Source organism: Ursus arctos, unplaced genomic scaffold (assembly GCF_023065955.2).
Source record: "Ursus arctos isolate Adak ecotype North America unplaced genomic scaffold, UrsArc2.0 scaffold_19, whole genome shotgun sequence".
In the NCBI taxonomy this organism is placed as follows: Eukaryota; Metazoa; Chordata; class Mammalia; order Carnivora; family Ursidae; genus Ursus; species Ursus arctos.
The window spans coordinates 38684271-38705909 of record NW_026622863.1 but is presented as its reverse complement, the minus strand read 5'-3'; the positions used below and the strand labels follow the sequence as shown (position 1 = coordinate 38705909).

The following is a 21639-nucleotide window of genomic DNA, read 5'->3' as shown; positions in this document are numbered from 1 at the left end:
TTTCCTTGGTCCTGATTATGAAGATCTAAGGAATGTGGGGGAATACGGGCGCTCTCATATTATTAAATCATGACCTCGCTCTCCACGTGCCCCCGAGCTGCGATTCTCCGCCTCCCCGTGGGGTGTGAGGGACAAGGATGGAGGTCGAAGGAAAGACTCCCTGATTACAAGCAGAGCATTCTTCCTTCCCCCCCCCCCCCCCGACAAGAAGAATTTTAGTAGTTGATTTTAATTCCACGTTTTTGGGAACCTGGGAGTCCCTCGCGAATCGCCAAGGCGTCAGTTTACCGTGAAGAACAGGCGTGCCCTGCTACCAACTCCTCACCGCGGCGCTTCCTCAGAGGCCCACGGGGAGCACCACGGGGAGCACCACTGCCGCACGCGCCGTCCTGCGCTAAGCAAGTGGAGCCTGGCCTGCCTGGGCGAGTTAACAGATGGAGGCAGTGTTGAGAAGCAGTCTCACTGAAATTATTAAAACTCAACCTGCTCTGTAGAAAGAGCTAGAGCAGGCTGTCCTTCTCAGCGGTTTTGGAGGTGAGAGCAGAAATTTATTCCGGTGCCCCGTTTCTAAGAGTGGCCGCTGCCATACTCCCAAACGGCACGAGGATGTTCCATGCACTTGAGCGTAGTGCTAAGACTACAGTGTGAACGCCATCCCACAAAGGCCTCAGGGTGCCTATGGGTAAGACATCCTACGGTTCAAGTTGCAACACTTACGAAGAATTTACCTGAAGAACTCAGGATTTTCTAACAATGATACTCTCATTCCCTTGGATTTCAAGGAGCTTTCTCAACGGGCACCTGGGATGACGCATAACCTGCATCCCCACCGACTCACGCCAAAGCCTAGGGTGTGGATCCCAGGGGAAAACAGTGTTCAGTGAGCTTGGCTTGCTCGGTAGGTTGTGAGCCTTCCAACGAGCAGACCCAGGAGCACAAGAACAAACAGATGTTTGCTCTGTCCCCTTGAACCAGCAATTTACAGGGAATTCTTGACATGTGCCCCATGTGGTCAGGGGGACACGAGGATTTCAGTGACAACACATGAAGGTGTAGTGCTCCTTAGTGGGACGTTTTACAAATACTTAGTTTAACTCAACGGACACATGTTGAACAGTGAGCCTGGGCCCCAGGACTGGGCCGCCCTCATCACAGCGTGCCAGAATGACCAACAAGCGTTAAGCACGGACAAATAAGAATTCAAGAAAATGCCAATGTTTTTCCAAGCCAGTCTTCTTTCCTTTTGAACACTCCTAACTGGCTTAAGCCATTCCACTGCAATAAATCACGCAATAATGCCACATATGAGATGATGCCCCAAAGTGACTGTCTTTGGGGCCACTGAGCTCAACAGGTGTAGAATGCAGAAGTGAAGTCTGGTCTCCCTATCTGGCAGAGCGTGGGGTAGAGGCGGGAGCTAACCGTGGCTGAGCTATCCTGGTCTCTACAGTCTAACCGCCTGGAGGGTGCCCAACTGGGCTTTCTACACAAATGACAAATCCGGCAGCTGAGCTGATCACGTCTGTGCACATCTTCAGGTCTTAGCATCACCATTTTGAATTAGAACAGGAGTCAGCATCAGGGAGATGCACAGAGCTGTTTCTAGTATATATATTTTATAACAATATGACTGTTGTCTATTCATGGCTCATGACCAAGGTTTCATCTCCCTTCCTGGACTCTGATCATACCACTTCGATGAATTACGCAGTTCACAAAGGTTTAAAATGTCCAAAGTCCTGAACTGCTTGCTGGGGAGTTATAAAGTTATTCTTTATTCAGTCAAACTATAGCACTGAGGGCCTACTACGTGCTGGGCTGGCAAACACCGTACAACCCGGCTTCAAGAAGCTTACTGGCTAATAATCGAACAGAGCCAGACTCAGTTCCCGCTACAGGCAAACAGGCAAACTCCGAATAAGAGTAGTTAGGCTAGCATGCATTTACTAGTGCTTTCTGTGGGCCTTTAGCCATCCTGGAAACAAAACACACCAGACACGGTCCAATCATGGCCAATCTTGCCCTTCTCCTTTGGGTGTTCTAAGAGCACCTGAGTGTCCCCTCCCGCACAGCAGGTGCAGTCCCCCGGAGAGCAGCCAGCCGCAGGCAGAGCAAGGTGATGTATCACATGACTGCCGAGAGGCACTGAGGGAAAAATGAAATAAACTGCACTCACTTGCGACATGTTTTAACATTTGGCCTCATTAATAAAGAGTCAGAAAGTGTAAAAGTAATGTGATCTGTTTCAACTGTTGGCACAACAATCTCCTGGACTGTTAACAGAGTCTTTCACTAAGGTCCGGGGTTTTATTTTAATGTAGCAAAATACAGGGGTCCCTGGGTGGCTCAGTTGTTCAGCGTCTGCCTTCAGCTCAGGGCCTGATCCCAGGATTCTGGGATCGAGCCCCGCATCAGGCTCTTCCGCTGAGAGCCTGCTTCTTCCTCTCCCACTCTCCCTGCTTGTGCTCCCTCTCTCGGAGGCTGTCTCTCTCTCTGTCAAATAAATAAATAAAATCTTTAAAAATAAAAAAAAATGCTAATGCTGTAATGTTTAAAAAAAAATAAAGTAGCAAAATACAAGCATCCTAATGCCTATAAAATGAACTAGAAAGAATACTTCTTTGAAAACTATTGACTATCAAGCGTAGCAGAGATGATGTTTATTCGCTTTCTTCTACTGACTTGGCTTTATATGCTAGCCCCATGGTAAACCTGGGACATTTCACTGCTACTTTAAATATTTAAGGTTACCCATAAAGCAAATGCTAAGTAAAACAAACAAGTAAAGTGGAACAAAATTAAAAAGAATCACACATTTCCTGAACTTTAAAAATCTAGATTCACTGTGTTTTACATTTTCTATGGTAAACTTAGCAGGCAAAGGGGAAAGGCATTCTTTGTCCTTAATATATGCAGTATGGCAGGTGTAAGGCTGGCTCTTCCTCCTTCAGATACTTCTGCTGACACAGTCTGTGGTCTGTGTCTCAAATAGCTAATGTGCTTTTAACCACTGAATGACACTTCTCTATTATAGAAAAACAAAGCAATTTTTACCAATGTTTGAACAAATGATGTATAAAATGAAAGGATAATTTGTTTTTATAGCTCTCTGCCAAGCTCTATAGCAGGCTGCCCAACCTGCAAACAATTTATTCTGTAAGAAATGTCACTAAATAATGACAAGGACTCACAGGTCAAACGGATTTACATTACATAATTTAAATGTCATTCCAGGAAGACCTGATGGCATTTTGAACAAATAATCTCATTTATTTTTGAAGCTCTAAGCTTCAACAAGTTAATTACTGTTGAACTAATGGGTAAACTGAGCATTATAATATAATGTGTGAACATTTGCTTTATCTACACTTCAAAAATTTATAGAATTATGCAAATACCACAAAATGATTCATTAAATATAAAAGAGGCTTATAGGCATTTGAGGCCTGAACTTAACCTTCATCATATTTTAAAATATCCAGTAATTCTTTCTGCTTTGATAAAATGCTAAGGAAGTCTGGGCCATTTTCCTAGTCCCATTGAGAAAACGTTGCCTATGCAGGCTTCATCACTGAAAAGAGACTACTGCTGGTGAAAAATCATCTAAAGCCCCGTAGTTAAAATGTCACATCTCAAAATACTTAAACGCATAGGAGTGTCTTGATTGCACAACGTCAAAGAAGAATTTCAGGAACCAAGACTGAAACACTCAGAGGGCACAAAGGAACAAGGTATGAAGCACCACTGCTGTGGCGTTTGGCCTCGTGGAAGTAAATGTGCTTCCTGGTCACACAGAAAGCCCAACAAGTGCCACCCAGGGCTCGCTGAAAGCAATACTGGAACAGGAAAAAAAACCCTCAAAAAACCAAAAAGCCCAACATACCAGGTTTTTAATCTTTGTATTTGGGAAACATTATCAGCAAAAAGGAGTCAATATGAACACGGGCACTTAATCTGCTGGGGGACAAGGGGTGCAGCCTGTCAGTGTCACGCAGGAGGCAGGCGACCAGGTGAGCACAAGGGTGGCTCTGCGGAAGGGGCGCAGTGAGTGGCCTCTCAGTTCTCCCAGGGAAGGTTCTGGGGTTGATTTCAACAAAATGTCCTTGCTGATTAACGAGGAATTGAATCTCACAGAGTTCTTAATTTTATATTTAAATTTAAATCTCTACTCTAGGGAAGCCTGGGTGGCTCAGTCAGTTAAGTGACTGCTTTCAGCTCAGATCATGATCCTGGGTACTTGGGATCGAGTCCCAGGTCAGGCTCCCTGTTCAGCTTAGAGTCCACTTCTCCCTCTGGCCCTGCCCCCACTCGTGTGCACTCTCTCTCTCGCTCTCTCTCAAATAAATAAATAAAATCTTAAAAAAAAAATCTCTAAGGAAGATCTAAAGATAGGAAATTTCTGTTACTAAAAATTAGAACTTCAAAAATATTTCAGTTGAAACCTGGTAAGCCTCTGAAAATCTTAAAGTGGAGTCAACAATAAGACTGCGGGGGGGGGGGGGGGTGGAGAAAAGAATGAAGACAATGGTGCTGAGGCTCAACATTTGCTCTAGTGAAGAGGCAGTTAAAATGAATGGAGGAGCACCTGGGTGGCTCAGGCGGTTAAGCGTCTGACTCTTGATTTCGGCTCAGGTCATGATCTCAGGGTCATAAGACCGAGCCCTCCATCAGGTTCCATGCCCAGTATGGAGCCTGCTTAAGATTCTTTCTCTTTCCCTCTGCCCCATCCTCTACCTCTCTCTCTCCCTCTAAAAAAAAGGGGGGGGGGATGGCCACCCCATTTACACGCTCATCATCATGTCCTATATATAGCTGGTGCTCAATAAATAGCTGTTAAATTATATTCGTAAGTATACAAGTTCAGATATAACTTCATGTATTAAGGCTTTCAACACTTTCACAGAAATCGAGTCCCTGCGGTGCGGCCCCTCTCATATTAACAGGTGGTATCCTAACGGAATGCCCTTTATCTTCCCTGGCGGCTGTCTGGTTAGCCAGTTAAAGGTCATACCTGAGGCCCCTGCAAAAGCAAAGAACCAACTCCTGCTGAGGTGATGGAATCCTCCGACCCCGAGAAGTCCAAGCGAATACTTGGCAAGACCTAATCTCCAAATGGAAGCACAAGAGCGACGCCCCAGGCAGGCATAGCTGTGCGGTTCGCCCCAGCGCTAAGCACCTGAAGCAGAGACGGGGACATGGGGGGTAAGCTGCTTCCCCCGCTTCACATGGGAGGCGCCCCGTGCCGTAACGGAGGCTCACTTGAGGTTCCCCTCGAGTTCCTGCAGGTGGCCGTTTCTCATCCTGACTCCTCCTCAAGGGCAGCCATCCTGTAGCGGAGGCCCCCCCCCCCCCCGCCGCACGCGCTGCCGGAAGACGGAGGTGGCGTTACCACGGTGCCCGGCGGGAACAGCAGCAGCCCAGGCAGAGGAAGCAGGCATTCCTCACAGACGGGGCTGGGTCCCCACCGGATGCCTGGGGGCTGCCCCCAGACGATGGCAGACAGACTCTGGGACACACGCCACGTATCCTTAGGCGGCAGCCTGTCCTCCAGCCCAGCTCCAAGCTACTCATGGCATGGACACACGTGACTGATCAAAGCACTAAAATGAAAGCTGAAGGTCGTATTTTATGTTTCAGAAACAGAAGAAATCAGGGCGAGTTAAAAGAATATTAAGTACATTCCCTTGTGTTTGGAATTGAAGGCGACAGACCAGAGCCGATTTAAATGTTGATTTACACAAATACATTTTGTGTCTAAATAGACCCTATTTTGGCATATATTCATCATCACTTAAGCTTATTTCACAAACATGCCCAGCAGCTATTTTTGCAAAAACAATAATTTGGATTTGAAGAATTTTAAGGGAAAGCAAGCAGGATTAGATCACAATGAAACCAATATTTTGGAACAATACAAAGCTTTCCAGTTGCTGAGGATTTTTTAAAAAGTAAAAAGAATATGTCTCCATTCAGGGAGAGGACCATGTTAGTGAGAGGAGAAAGTAAGGAACAAAGATCGCCTTCCCAAGTGAGAGAAATAACAGACTAACAGACTGTCTTCTTTACACCCGGAATATAATCTCTCATCCACAATTTTTCAGAACCAGAAGCGTTACTTTAAATAATTTTCTGTGAGGACAAGCACGGAAACAGAGGCCCTACAGTAAGTACAGCCAGGCCGACACTGCCAAGCCCGACCTGGGATCTGCTAGGACACATGTGTACTGACGCTACAGTTCATTCCTGTAAGACCGGGGCGTGGAGGTGGGACGTTTACAGCACCGATCTAGGCAGACCCTCCAGACCCGCCAGCTTCGGGATTCTACTGGACAGCGCGTGCCCTGCACCATTTGTATCAAGAGTGCAATTTTAACGACAGAAAATATCAGCCTCACCTTCAGATGTACGTGTCATAAATTTCCAGTTGACTATAGTTAATGCAATAGTAATTAGCTTTTCTTTATACGAATAACCCTCTTTCCCCATACACAATAAATACTGAAGGGATTATTTACTCTATAATTGTCTGCCATGATTTAAAGTTAAATAAATAAAGACAAAGCCCTGCTTCGTAATCTCACCACTGGAAATATCTGAAAAATTATACTCCCTGCATCTAGTCAAAGCCAGTCCGACATTGGGACCAAAGCCACATATATATTTTAGACATAAATCTCTGTAAAACCCATGTATTGCACTCAAGAGACCTAAGCTATCAAACATTTACCATCTCTTAATAACACAAGCGGTGCTAAACTGTACTGGTTAGTCAGCATTAGTCATGAGCAAGTGCCAATACGGCTACTAAAATTCTAAGGCATGGAGATGATACCGCCGATGCCTTCGGAATATGTCACACAAGATTTGCAACATCTATTTACATGTGAATCATTACACTGCTGCTCTTTGGTTATAAAACAGGGAAATACAGTAGTACAGGGCACAGGAATACTGCTCTGGGTAGAAAAGTTTATTTGTGCTGGTGGGAGCCCGGTTTCACTAACAGTTCATCCTGATGCCGAACGCAGAGGCACCAATAAGAACCGATATAATGCTAAACATGACGATGTTCGAGAGAGAGGACTTTGTATTTTCAGTTTCCTTTAGGCCTAGGCTTGGGCAATATGTTTCATTAAAATGAAATGTGCAAGGAGTAGGACTCTAACTTTTACATGATTAGCAAGGAAAGAATACTTCAATGTGTCAGCAGTCACAGAAAACCTGGATGGTATGAAAATGAAAGCAACTTCAGTAAAGGTGGAATTCGCCGAGAGTATAAAGCTTTCTTTCCATGGCTGTCAGTGGCCTGGAGTACATCCTCCAGCTCTGTGTTCCTCTCCTTGTGGGTTTTTTCCCTTCTTCATGAGACTGTGGTTAGAATAGTTCTTGAATGGAAGGAAATTATTTCCAAATATAGGGTTTTAAAGAAAAACTTGAAAATGAATGTATCTTCACAATTAGATTCAGAAAAAAGAAAACACCAAATGAGGTCTATAGTGACTCTTAAAAGGCACTTTATATTTTTAAAGGTTAAAAAAAATCCTCTTACTTAATCCAGTTCATCAGCTCCACTGTGTCTGGATCATAGAATTCTCTCAACTCGGAGAGTTCATCCATCATTCCTGGCCAGAACTGAAATTAAAAACAAAACAAAAACAAAAACAAAATCCACCCCCGCACCCACAACTATCACTAAGATTCAAATGAAAGAGGGGAAACTGCATAGAATTCGCGAGCTAGATCAACAGGACAAGTGCAGTATCAGAATGACCTCACCTCCGCAGTTCGCCCTCCTGGCCTAAAGCGAGCCAAAGTCTGAGATAAGGTCCCCAAATTATCTTGAGCCAAAGCTGATCAGGACTAGAGGGGTTGTCAACTTTTAAAAAAGAGCTTTTATTTTACTCTGGTAAAAATGCTGTCGTATGTGGTGTTAGTACCTAGGCAAACGTTAATTTGGGTATGACAGGAATGGCAGCCACGAGGAAGCTCACAGGATATCGGAAACCTCACTTCCGTCGTGCCATCTCCCCTCGAGACAGAAAATGCCCTCACAAGACAGCACCGTTGTGGAGCTGCAAACATACTCTGGAACACAGAATCTCACTCATCCCCGTGGACACGGAAGGCGTCATCCCTACTGCTGTTTACTCTTTACGTTACTAGTCTGGAGACGCTGGCTCGGAGAGAGGACTTGACCAAGTCACAGAGGGGCAGGGCTACCACTTGAAACCTGACTCCAAATCCAGCCCCCTCTTCACGGTGTTCACAGCGTCTGCACTGGAAATCTGGACAAATGCCTCAGTGTATTTTAATGTAACTACAGGTACACAGGAGAGAAGAGTATTTGAAATTAGGACTCTCCAGGCAAATCTGGTGCATCTGAATATTCTATTTATGCCACTGGTGCCACCTACTCGAGTTAGTTAAGGTGATGCAGAGAGAGCGTAAACATCCCACTCCAAGTCCACGGCTTTTCTAACATAATTGCCTGGTTAATGCCACAATTAATTACATGTTCACTGCTGTGTCAAATGACGACTGGCTACGAAGCCTTGATCACCCACTTACACCCAAGGGTGAACAGCACAATTCCTATGTTGGAAGAAGGCCCCTGACAATGGGTCTGTGCTTCATTAATGTGGAAAATGCAGTAATTGTCCTTCAGAACCACTAACTAGAACCAGTGTGGGCACCTGACTGGTCGGTGGCTGTGTTTTAGCCCTGTCACTTTCATAGCTTGTCATCTTGTCTTCGGCCATTTTTAGTGCTCATTCTCATCTTGTCCCCTGGGTGCATGAACCAGCACGACTGCTGGTGATAGAAAATCAGGTGTCGGCACTACTGGCTCCAAGTTTTAGAAGAGATGTAATCATAGTGATTCAATGATACCTGTGTAATATTTCAATTATCCCTATTAATTTGGATCATCAGTAGAATGCCAACTTTTTAATGATATGTCCTCATTCTTTTGGTATAAAACATATGTTGAAATCTATGAATTCAATGGATATTAGAAATTTTTCTACCTTGGAAGTTGCTGTTGTTAATTCTGAAAATGTTCAAACCTAGTAACACCGTCTTGTGATAAACTTCTTAAGCAACGTGAAAATAAGTGTTGCATTAACTAACTGCTGTTTCTAAATGATACGAGATTTCAGCAATGCCAGTAAGTTAACACGAGAGTAGCAATTTTATTAAACTCCTGATTTTAGAGTGAAGTGCATGTGTTTCCCTTTTAAACAGGATTGTTCTGAAGAGATATATAGCAAAATTGCTACTATGAACAAGAAAATCTAAATCCCCATGATAATTGCTCTGTGAAACTCAACATCAGGCTTTGAAATACAGGAGTTCATTTTACTCACAGGTAAATCTGTTCGATAGCTGGAAAACAGCCTCAGTTTCAGGGTACTTCTTAATGTGCATAACATCTTTACCATCTTTGTGAATTTACATTTTGAGAGGCTGGGCTATCTAAACTGTTTTGTACGGTGAAAGCTGGATGCATCAGGGTTTCTCCTGAAGTTGGAGCTGAGAAGGGCTATGCTGATGCCAGGTCAATCTTTGGAAGGAGTCTTCCGAGTTACTCTCTTACTCAAAGAATGGCTACGTAGATTTCCTGGAAATGATGGCTTTTTTGGTGCTATCACTGGTCTTTTTATAGTAATGGTTTTCAAGAGGGGTGGGTGGAGGGATTTTGCCCCACCCCCAAGGGGATGTTTCCCAATGTCTGGAGATTTTTGATCGTCACGACTGGAGGGAGGTGCTGCTGGCCCCTAGGGCGTACCAAGTAGGGACGCTGCTAAACATCCTACAACACACAGGACAGCCCCCTGCGACAAAGGACTATCTAGCCAGAATGTCTACAGCGCCTCTGCCGAGAAGCCCAGTTCTATGCATTAGCCCCACCTAGAGGGCCGAGGAAAACGCACATTTCTGGACTCCACTCCCAGAGTTTGTGATTCAGTAGGTCTGGTCTGGAGTGCGAGGGACCCAAACATCTGTACCTCTAACACGTTCCCAAGTGATGCTGATGCTGCCTGTCTGGGGACCACACTCTGAGAACCAGTGCTGTACAGCATAGTTGATTTCTTCTGTACTCTCGTTCCTCAATTTTACTAAGAACAAGAGATTTAAATCCTCACATAGCTATAAAGAAATCAATAAAATTCCAAACACATAGCTGAGACCTAAGAACTCAGCCTACGCACAGAGCGACTGTGGAGAAAGATTGTGACAGTGTGTGTACATCTTTAGTGTGAACGAGAAGCACGGTGAGCTCCGTCTCTTCTGGGAGGAGGGTGCTTTATCACTCAGAACCCATGTGCAGAGGTCAAGTTACCCCATTCGTTATTAAACATACACTCCATTTAATCTCTAGTTGTTGCTTTCCAGAGGTTTTAAAGAAGTTTCATTTATTTACATTCGAGCAATAAAACTCCCAGAGGCAGGGGGAAGAAAGAACCTATGGTTTCCAGGGTCTGAGTTAGCACAGTGCTCTGCCTGCGACAGCAGGTGCTCTGATAGACAGGAACGTGACAGAGCGTAATGTTTTGAAATATTTACAGCAGAATCATCCAATAGTGTGATTTGCAAACATGATTTTTAGCCTAAAACCTTTGGCTTCAGATAAAATCCTACATGAAAGTATAAACAGATAAAACCAAAAGCTGAGCTGCTGTAGCTGACCCTCTCCGTGGGTGAGCCCCCCTCCTCCTGGCAGCCCCTGCCCAGATGAGGGGCTACCCACAGTAGAGTAGGAAACCTACTGTTCTAACATGAAACCAAATTTGAAGGAAAAAATCTAAACTTAAAAAAAATATATCAGATTTTTTAAAAAAGAGGGTAAAAGCTCAACTGGCTAGCATAGCCTGGGCTCCCTGCCCAGGTACCGATGCAAGTCTCTAAATCTCAAAGATGCGACAAAAGGGTCACCAAATAGCCGGACTGACGACTCCCTGTCTCTTATGGGGGATTCTCAGAACTGAAGCACAGTTAAAGCTATTTCAGAAATTAGTCAACTGAGAGCATGAAGAACTTCATGATTTCCTATTGAATCTGAAGGACAGCTAATGAGGCGAATCCGGGACTGTATGTATTTACATATACCCAGTCCCTTATAGAGATGATTTTAAGCATCTAATAAAATACGTAGGTTAAAATAGGATGCATTTTAGGGGGGCGCCTGGGTGGCACAGCGGTTAAAGCGTCTGCCTTCGGCTCAGGGCGTGATCCCGGCGTTCCGGGATCGAGCCCCACATCAGGCTCCTCCGCTGTGAGCCTGCTTCTTCCTCTCCCACTCCCCCTGCTTGTGTTCCCTCTCTCGCTGGCTGTCTCTATCTCTGTCAAATAAATAAATAAAATATTAAAAAAAAAAAAAAAAGGATGCATTTTAGGATCTCTTATTCTCTATAACGCAGGTAACGGGAAATTATTTTTCTACTTTATTCACCTCAATATAGGTCTGAAAACATGTTTATTTTTAGAATTTGCATCAGCTGAATAGTAAGTCAGAACCAAAATTAATTAGAAAAATTAAACCGTAGTTGTTTTTGCTATAATGTTTTTACTTGTTAAATACTTTTGGGAAACAGATCGGTTTTCCTATCAGTGCCTTCGTGAGAAGCGAAGGAGATGTTTGTAGCCTCTGCAAACCATTCTATTTGCCAATAACATAGAGTACATTGAGTCAAAGCAATTATTCTGCTAAATCAATGATGGCAAGAATGAGGAAAATCAGTCTTACCTTATAGCACAGATACAGCAGTATTAATATCGGTACTGAATATCGCATTATACATATCTATATAAGAAAGACATTATTTAGATCACAGGTATTTTTGCCTTACAGTTTTGCTTTGTAAACACATGACTTTTTTTCTTTTTAAAACAACAGAAATGTACTTTAGTGCAGCATGAGTCTCCAATCTGCCCAACAACTAAGTCAACGTAAGGGTCCCAATCACTCAGGAGATACTCCTAGCATCTACCATATTGCCACCTTGTGAATTTATAGGGGAGAATAACTCAAAACTGCATTTATAGGCTATTAATCATAACCATACACTTACTAATATTTGTTCTAAGTATAATTTATAATAATAATGGTGATAACTCTGGACAATGGGGTTACTGGTGATTTTTAATTTTTCCTTGTATGCTTTACAGTATTTCCAAATTCAGTATAATGAGCACATCTAACTTATGGTCTGGGAAAAAACAAATGATTTAAAAAATAAAATTAAAGTTGAGAATAAAGTTATTTAAAAAATAACTCCTTATAAAATCATAATGTGTCAGGGCACCTGGGTGGCTTGGTGGGTTAAGCGTCAGATCTTGACTTCAGCTCAGGTTATGATCTCAGGGTCATGAGCTCAAGCCCTGCATGGGGCTCCATGCTGGGAATGGAGCCTGCTTAAGACTCTCTCTCTCCCTCTCCTTCTGCCCCTCTGCCCTTCCCCTGCTCGCTCTCTCTCTAAAATAAAATTTAAAAAATCATAATGTGTCAGTTATCTATTTTCAGCTTCAAATTTTAGTCTCCATTTCATCAGACCGATGAACAGGCAACTACTGAAAATAACAGGAACTGGTATGAAAGAAATCCTAAAACTCATAATGAAAGGGAAATGGCAAAGGGACAGCACTGACCCTCTTTGGGTTATAAAGATGGAGCGACTTCAGGAGTAACTCCCATATCTCAGGGCTGCATAAGCCAAACGACGCGAACACACACATGTGCGACGTCCAGAGGTATTTCATTCTGTAACAACAGAGACATCCGGAGGTCAACCGGTGCCAGCTGCGGACAGACCTGCAGTGCGACACAGCTGTGCCATCTGTGAGAGGACAATCTGACTGAGGCTGTGCAGGAACCAACTGACAAAGAGTTAGTTATGAATTTCACTGCCTTTCAAGAAAATCATATAAATAAAAATGGAGGAATGCTGATAATTAGGAAAAAACTAGTTACTAGTAATATTTTGTACTGGAGAAGGTAGTAAACAAGGACATTTTACGGGAACCATAATTATCAATGAAGAGGGCTGTTTCCGAGTTGCATTGCTAAAATATGTCATGCATAGAGTGGTCGAGTAAAAAAATAATCAAGCAAACAGGTAAGACAAAATACCTCATTGTACTCAATGCCAAGAATCCAAACAGAATGGTATGTATTAGGTTGTAAGCAGTTTCTGGTTTCAGGATGATCGTGCACTTTCCCATTTGACCCGTGGATCGCTGGCTTGTAGAATCACTGAATAAAACAACACACATACAAAATTGAAGCTGGATACATCATTTAAGCTAGTTAAACCTTTTTTAAAGATACCAGAAACTTATGCCTCATGTATTTAGAAATGTGTTACTGCTCTAAGCGAAAATGAATCAGCGTTAATCAATTCTGAATTTGTAAGGATAAAACTGGTATAAAAATGCACTAATAACTAAAATTTAACAAATTTCATTTTAAGTAAAAATTTAGAATGCTTCAACCCTTTAAATTACAAGAAAATAGAAAAAATTCTTCTGGGATCACTTACATTGCAAGATATCTTTAAAGATATTTCATGAGTTACTAGCATTTTACAAGTTTTTACAAAGAAGAAAAAATAAAAATGAATCCGTAAACGTGGAATTCAGTTCCCTTCTGAACAAATGATCACATTTTAACCAACCAATACCTCATTAAAGATGTTGAACATGACTTTTTAAAATCAAATATGGCTCCATTAAAATAATTACACCCATAAAATGAATAATAATTCCTTATCATATAACACCCAGTTCATATTCTGTTTTCTATTAATGCCACATTAACACATTTTTCAGAGGATTTCTTTGAATTAGGACCCACAGCTTTCACACTGCATTTCATCAACGTCTCTTTAAATTATTTTCAATCAATGCAAGTATCTTCCAGTTGGAGGCCATTTATTGCCTGAAGGAAACGTATCATTTGTCCTGTAACTACTCCCACCTTCTGGACTTGGCTGATTGTCTCCTTGTGGTGGTGTTGAATACATTTCTGTATTCCCATGCTCCTTATAAAATTGTAATTAGATCTAGAGGTTAATTATTAGAGTCAAGTTCATTTATTCTGGCAAGAACACTGCATGGGGGATATGCTGTACTCTAAATTGCATCACACCAGGGAAGCACATACTGTCCTATCTGGTTGTCTGAACTCTGGAGATGCTGAGATGGGCGAGTGGGTTCGGATGTTGTACGATTTGTTGTCAAGGGGATAAGGAAACAGCAGGAAGGGCTGCCAGTTTAAGATAAAAACAATACCTTTACAAGGCCCCACTTACCCTTCATAAAATCCTATAGACCTGGATATATATGGCGCTTCCATGCAACTAGAGAGCTCTTCTTTCCTAGAAATCCTTCCACCACCCTAGATTCACACGAAAATCAAACTGATATTCTAGGGTAATTTTCACCACTGGTAATAATCTTGACTTAGACGTTACATATTACAACCCAAACTCTGGCTTCTATGTTGCTACTAAAAGATTGCTCCAGACAAGGAGAACATATGTTCTCATCTCCCCTTGATACCTGAGAGAATTTTGCAACACCTCTCCCCATCTCCCCGGCCAAACTGGAAAGCTCTTACCAATCCCGCGAACACAGAGCCCGTGAGTTAATCCCCTTGCAGTCCTAGCCTTTACACTAATGCAGATGTGTTGCATAAACATAATAGTATCATCCTTCCTAGTACTAAAATGGTAGAAATACTTCAAATACTTGGCATTGATAAAATATCCTTCAAATTACTTAAAAGTTAATTAATACTAAGATACAATAATTCTTACATTACTTTAATTAATGTAATGCTTTTCTTTTAATAAGGTTCTAATACCCCTACCTGGTAGATGAGGACGCTCTTTAGAGCATCTTCCCCTACAATCACACACCAGTCAGCCTGCAGAGACGGCTCACAGACTCACACTGAGCATGGCAGACACCGTCACAAAACACTGCAGGCCAACTGAGCTCCCTGCTTTGCATGCAGTCTAGAGTCCTGCCGACACTTGGCGTGTCGGGAATAATGTTAAATTACACTGTCTAGAATAATTTCCATCTATTTTTACAGGACTAAATTTTATCTTGGGCTAGATATCGGGCTAAGAACACTTCTGAAAGATACTAAAATAGTTTATAGTCAATGAAATATTTTCATGGTTCAATGTGGCTTCACTCTTAATAATCATAAAACATCTCAACTGATCTGGACTCATTTTAATGCCCTTTCCCAGCACAGCTCTCTGGTGGCTGCGAATCACAGATCACCAGCACCTTAATTGGCAAGATAACTACAGAGAAAAGGGCTTCCTTCTGAGCTTCATTAAGTTTTCACAAATGACAGTAGCTTCAATTTCTTACACTTAATTTTCTTTCAATTTAACATGGATAGTAAATGCAAAAACCTCCATCAGCTTTGTAGGTAGGCATTCTACAGGCTTTAAAAAAGTCTTTATACTCCCCCACTCTTTCTTTTAGCAGATTAGTGAACATGTTAAGTTTTTTAGACATAGTCAATTATTACTGAAGACTTTGGCGGATGCTAATAGTAACGGTCCACCTCAACTTTATAAGCCCCTTAGCAAGATGCAACTAAACAAACAATGGTTAACTCCTGATATTTCACGAGCAATAAAAAAGGCAGCTAGACAAAAGGTAGAAAAACAATAGGAAACTAATAATGAGAATGAAACAGAGACTATGAGTCAGTAATAATACCAGCTTAATGACAGCTAAAATCTACAAAATATCCTACGCGAGGCACCATTCTAAGTACTATTGTTTTAACTTATTTACTCCCCACAGAACCCTACAGAGTAGGTCTTCTGAGTATCCCCATTCCATAATAAGGGCAATGCAGAACTGGCTCAAAGAGGACCTTGTTCCCAGACCAGTCTTGACTGCACTGCCTGCTTTTTGCTGTCTCTTAGCTGGTCGATCCTTAACTACGGAGTGTGGGGTCCACTCTCATCTGGTTATGATCCCCCTCTGAGCTGAACAGAGGGGGCCTGATATTTTGTGCCTATCTGTGCCTGATATTTTGAATTTCAACTGCAATTTTTCTGCAACACAAGAACAAGTTCATTAAAGCATAGGACAGGTTTCTGCAACATGCCGTACCTGAGATTATGGAAGGCGACCGCTAAGGCTGCCATCACTGTGATGGACAGAACAAATATGTAAGCATAAAAAAGGAGAGTATCTGAAAGCCTTCCGAATGTATTAAAAGGTAAGAGGCCAAATGCTTCTTCACACAGATACAGATTTGCATCAAAATCTCTAGGGAACAAATGAAAAGAAAGCAAAGTATTAAATTCAGTACAAGATAAATAAACCACAAATTTTTCCTCAAAATGAGCCTGGTATTAGTAGTTGAAGGCATAATGATAAATTAAGTTTTAAAGTCCCTGCTGATTTAATATAAAGAAAGCAAACATAAATTTTAAGTTCAGTCCTACCTTGTTGCTCCAAACCCAAATTTTGCCTTCAGAAATTTAAATATGTGTTCGTCTGACTTCAGATTAAGAATTTTCTGTCAGGGAGGGAGAAATGAAAATTGTTATTAGTGCCTTAGGCATGGTTTCCTGATAATTTCCCATTGAATACATATATTCAGTGTCCAGTTTCAAAGGACTGTGTGCACATGTGTTTATAAAATTAGCGAATATTCTCAATAGTTGTTAGAACTGAGGAATTCTAACACGGGGACTTTCAAGCTCCCTCTGTTCCTTTTTTTTTTTTTTTTTTTTTTAGCAGAATCATTTTTTCCAACCATCTTACATGTAAGTAATAGATAAAAGATGAGCTTCTTCGGTCTTCGGCAGAGGGAGAGGGCTGAGGCCCTGTAAAGTACAAATTTTTTGATCAGAAAACCAATAATATGATGATCTGAAACCTCAAACAGATACAGAGCCCACAGGGCCTGTGTGGCTTTGGGGTTTCTGTCTGCAGACACAAGTGATAGAGGACTCAGTCACACAAAGACAATCGACGCCCCCGCGGTGGCCGTCCGGGGGAACCGACAAATGCCAGGGCGCATCATTAGTGATTATCATGCACATAACTTTATTTTTAATATATGGCTTATAAAAATCCATATAACAGAAATGGGTGAAGAAATCCTGTCAGAAGGAAAATGAAGACAGAAAAGAGAAGACAATGAATCCGGGAAGTGAGGTTAGTACATAAAATACATTCGCTCGAGATGAGCCATAAATCTGGGCTCACGCATCAAACTAGCAAATGCAGACGGAGATAAAAGCGCAGCTTCTAAGATTAAAACAAACCAGTTGCTCAAAAGAGATCCTAACACTCCTAGAACTGAGACTCAAGAGGAATTTTCCTCATGGGTACAGTAAAAACAGCAGGAGCCTCAAAGAAGATTTTTTCTAATTCCTCTCATTGTACATAGTTGGCAAGACATCAAGTACAATTCAATAGATGTTATTCTTTGGGAAGTCAAGAATCAATGGTCCAGGCAGGCAGCTCTCTGCTGACTTAATCCAGGCACAGATCACTGAGTATCTAGAGTGGGGGAATGGATGAACTGCGTATCTTTCAGCCAACCCTTCAGAAATGCTGATTGCTCAGCTCAAATAAGCTTTTGATAAGTACTGAATTGTATGGAGTTGAAGAACATAGTGACAAGGACCCGGAGTGGAAGTGTTTAATGCGCCTGGATGAGTGAGTCTTTGATAGTCGACAGACAGGAAGAGGGACTGCCATTCTCTTACGGAAGAGAAGGAGTCTGTCATGTACATGCAGATGTCTCCTGTCCTGAAACCAGCCTTCTAGAAGGGGCAAAATCATCTTAATAAATCACTGTGCTTCTGACAGTAAAGTTAATTTATCTCTCTTTTTTAAAAGTAATCTCCACACGCAATGTGGGGCTCCAACTGATGACTCCGAGACCAAAAGTCACATGCTCCACCAACGGAGCCAGCCAGACGCCCTGCCAGTTTATTTAACTTTACCCAGTAAAAATCATGTCCGCTTTTTTTTGTACCATGGTGTAAGAAAATGCTCTCTAAAAAGTAGAATTTTTTAAGTTTAGAGAAACACTTGTTCAGTGCTTTTAAAGGTGAGCTTTTAAAAAGTTTAACTCAAAAAGTGAGTTCAAGTTAGAACATTAATTAAAGAGTGAACAGGGGTGCCTGTGGCTCCATCGGTTAAGCAGCTGCCTTTGGCTCAGGTCATGATCTCAGGGTCATAGGATCAAGCCCCACGTCAGGCTCTGCGCTCAGCGAGGAAACTGCTTCTCCCTCTCCCTCTGCTCCTACCCCCCTCCACTCATGCTCCCACTGTCAAATGGATAAAAAAATCTTTAACAAAGGATGAACAGAAATCAGTGACTAAAATCAAGAAAACAACTGTTATTGAAACAAAGTTAAAGCACAGCTTGTTACAAGTAAAACTGCTAATTCTGTAGTAATATGAATTAAAGGTCATTTTATTAACCTACCTTAATAATGTTGTTGAGAAAAAGTGTCAAACATAAAACTGCAAATAAATGTAACAATAGTTTCCCAAGCCTATTAAGGAAGCTTCCAGTCTTCAGATTTTTCTAGAAATTAAAACAGTTGAGTTTCAATTCTTTAGTTCATAAACATTTAAGATGGGATTACTTAAGGATTTAAAACATTTGATCATGCAGCATAGAGAAAATATGTGGAAAATATAACCAAGTTTTTATGAGATTACAATGTTTTAATATTTATAAATTTCTAATATAAGAGTAAATGAATTCCTTAATAACAAGCTTCATAAGATCAGAAAACTGTCCCCATCTTTCTTTCTTTTTTTTTTTTTTAAGACCTTTGCAACCAGAGTATGGAGTCTGCCAGAAGAGACTCAGAATACACTGACTGAACAAATCTTGTGATCACTGATCCATTAATTCATGTAGCACAGACACAGCCATAACCCAATTAAATAAAAGAGCTATCAGTATAAAAAAAGGTAAATTGTGCTCTTTGACACATAATAGTTTTCTTATAACCCTTAGATAATTTTAAGATTATCAACTATAATATCTGAAGAGTTAAATATTCGTGATGTTTATTTATAATTAGAGTTAGAAGGATGAGTGAGAACTACTGTTTTAGATAATCAACTAAAGCCTGTTCTTAAAAGTCGTTATGACAGCTTGTCCATGACAGCTCTCACTCCAAAAGAAAAAGGATTTATTCTTTCCAAAGCAGAAAGTAAAACAGCTTCTTGATATAAAAGTGTTTATGAGAAATGTTTCTCATATGCTTATGAGAAAGAAAACAGGCTTTGTGACGCTATATGAAGAAAAACAATGGACTCTTAATTAAATCTCATGTAACTTTAAGAAATTTGAATTACTGACTAAAGCCAAAAGAATCAGGTCAATGTTTTCAAACGTGACACTCTAGGAAGTGTCCCCTTATTTCTATGTGTATGTCTCTGGCTTCTCACAATTCAGAGTTAGTTTTAATTCACTTAAAAATCAAGACCATGGTACAGAACGAGGGGTAAAGAGCAGGGCTACCACATCAGTAGTACGGTGTCCACCAACTTGACACCGCGACGAACATTTCCCCAAGCAACACCTTCTTCTTACTCTTGGATTCACACACAAAAAAAAAGTTGAAGATTTTTGCTTTTATTTCAACTTCCTATCGATGGCATTCAAATAAGCATCTTTGGCTAATCCCTGAACTAAGATGCCAATTCTCTAAGAAAAGAAACATGTCAAAACAAAGGGATGGCACATCAGAAAGCTAGAAAACAGAAATGCTATACCATGCATGTAAAACCCTCACAAAACACCTGAATAATGCCCTCAGTGCTTTTCAGTGGGAATTTGCTCAGACAACTTCCTTTGTGCACTGTATGAAAATAAGGCCCAACCAACCACACAATTAAAAAAAAAAATTGCATTAAGGACACAAAAATGTCCTACCTGAAGTTTTCTTGCAATTAATACTGAAAGATTAAAACTGATAAGCAATGATCCAAGAATCATAGAATTAAAAAACTGAAGGATGCAGACCAGGAGCAAACCTGTCATTTGGATGCCGTACAGCCATGTCGCCTGCAACAAGCAAAGATCAGACGGTGAAATGGATTTTATCAAGAGACCACAACATGCTGACATGTTGGCCACGGGCTGGCTACAGCCTGAGTCACCAATAACACACCTCGCTTCAAGTAGTTCAGTCTAAAAAAAGTCCCCCAAAGGAAATCATTTACAGCCTGTTTCTTTACCTTTTAATTACACAGCACTTTAAACTTTGTGACGTTAATTAAGAAGGAAACATAATATGAAGCAAACAACGGCATACACGTATTCTGGAAACGAGCAAATGCGATCTGCAGCCTTCCGTTTTCTTCTAAATTCTTTTATAGTTACTGTCTACGGTAATTTTCTCAAGTTCTATTATTGCCGAATGTTGCACCCTTCAGGCCTGTGTCCTCTCCTGCTTCATTTTCTGGGTGCGTGCTGAACGCCATTAGACTGCCCAGTCCTCCCGGCGCGACGCCTCCGACCCCCTCCGCCTCACGGGTCCGGGGCAGGCGGCGCAGAGCGCCTGCGCACAGCGCCCGTTCGGGCGCACACCTGCTGCGGGACCCTGAAGCGCGGCACGCGGCCCAGCGGCAGAAGAGGGATGCCGACCGCTGCTTCAGAGCTGCCGCGAAAGCCGGGCGTAAGGACCGACGTGGTGATGCCTCGCGTATCATGAGCGCTCACTAAAGACAGCTCTTGGTGTAGAACTGTTGACAGGTTGATACTAAAAGAAGCAAAACTCAACCCATTTGAACACAGAAAAAATGCCACAAACAAAAAATGACAGCCTCTAAGAAAGAGTTGATACTTTTTTTCTTTTTCAAGACTTATTTATTTGAAAGAGAGAGAATGTAAGAGTGTTTGGGGGGGGGGGGGGAGAGAATCCTCAAGCCAACTCCCCGCTGAGCGCGGAGCCAGAGGCGGGCTCGATCCCAGGACCCGGAGACCAGGACCTGAGCTGAAATCAGGAGTCGGACAGACACCTAACCGACTGAGCCCCCCAGGCGCCCCACACTTGACACTTCCTTTCGTCTCTAAAACTGGACAATTCTACATTCTTATTGGCGTATGAAAACTTCTGCGTCTGTTCAGCAGCAAATCAGATTTCCCTCATTGTTTTGTTTTGTTTCACCTCGAAACAAAACTATATCAAAAATTTAAAGGCAACGGTTCCGTGTTTTTGGTTGGTGTTAACAGAAACTTGGATTTTAGGGTTATAAAGATAGAATATTTTATTGTAGAGATTTAGAAAATCCAGGAAAACATAAAAAGAAACAATAATGGCTAGAAAGGTGGGCTCTAAAATCAAAATCCAACACCACTACCTACGGAAATAATATTGATTTCATAGCGGTGTATGATATTTCATGTCGCATTTTCCTTATTTCACATTATATTGTACCACCTTCTCACATCAATGACTCTTCTGTGAAAACTTAATTTTAAATGGCTACATAACATTCTACCAGATGCCATGATTTGTCTGCCAGTGAATCATTTGTTTCCTGCTTTTTATTATTGTTGAAATTAATGTTATGAACATCCTTTTAAAAAAAATCCTCAGATCATTGCATCTGGTT

The 21639-nt window shown here is 41.7% G+C and overlaps 1 protein-coding gene across 5 annotated transcripts in view; it reads right to left on the bottom strand.

Annotated features, from left to right (window-relative positions):
- Positions 1-21639, bottom strand: part of DPY19L3 (dpy-19 like C-mannosyltransferase 3) — a 70053-nt gene that overhangs the window by 8384 nt on the left and 40030 nt on the right. For 3 of the 5 annotated variants that reach the window (XM_026484263.4, XM_048223744.2, XM_026484265.4), the window contains 8 exons: positions 19955-20086; positions 18488-18589; positions 16485-16558; positions 16147-16305; positions 13130-13252; positions 12649-12760; positions 11747-11803; positions 7550-7632 (listed from right to left, as the gene is read on the bottom strand). In XM_026484263.4, coding sequence (XP_026340048.1) covers positions 7550-7632; positions 11747-11803; positions 12649-12760; positions 13130-13252; positions 16147-16305; positions 16485-16558; positions 18488-18589; positions 19955-20086 — 842 coding nt within the window. The remainder of the gene's footprint in view (positions 1-7549; positions 7633-11746; positions 11804-12648; positions 12761-13129; positions 13253-16146; positions 16306-16484; positions 16559-18487; positions 18590-19954; positions 20087-21639) is intronic. The other 2 variants (XM_026484268.4, XM_057314304.1) reach the window with 2 other exon arrangements.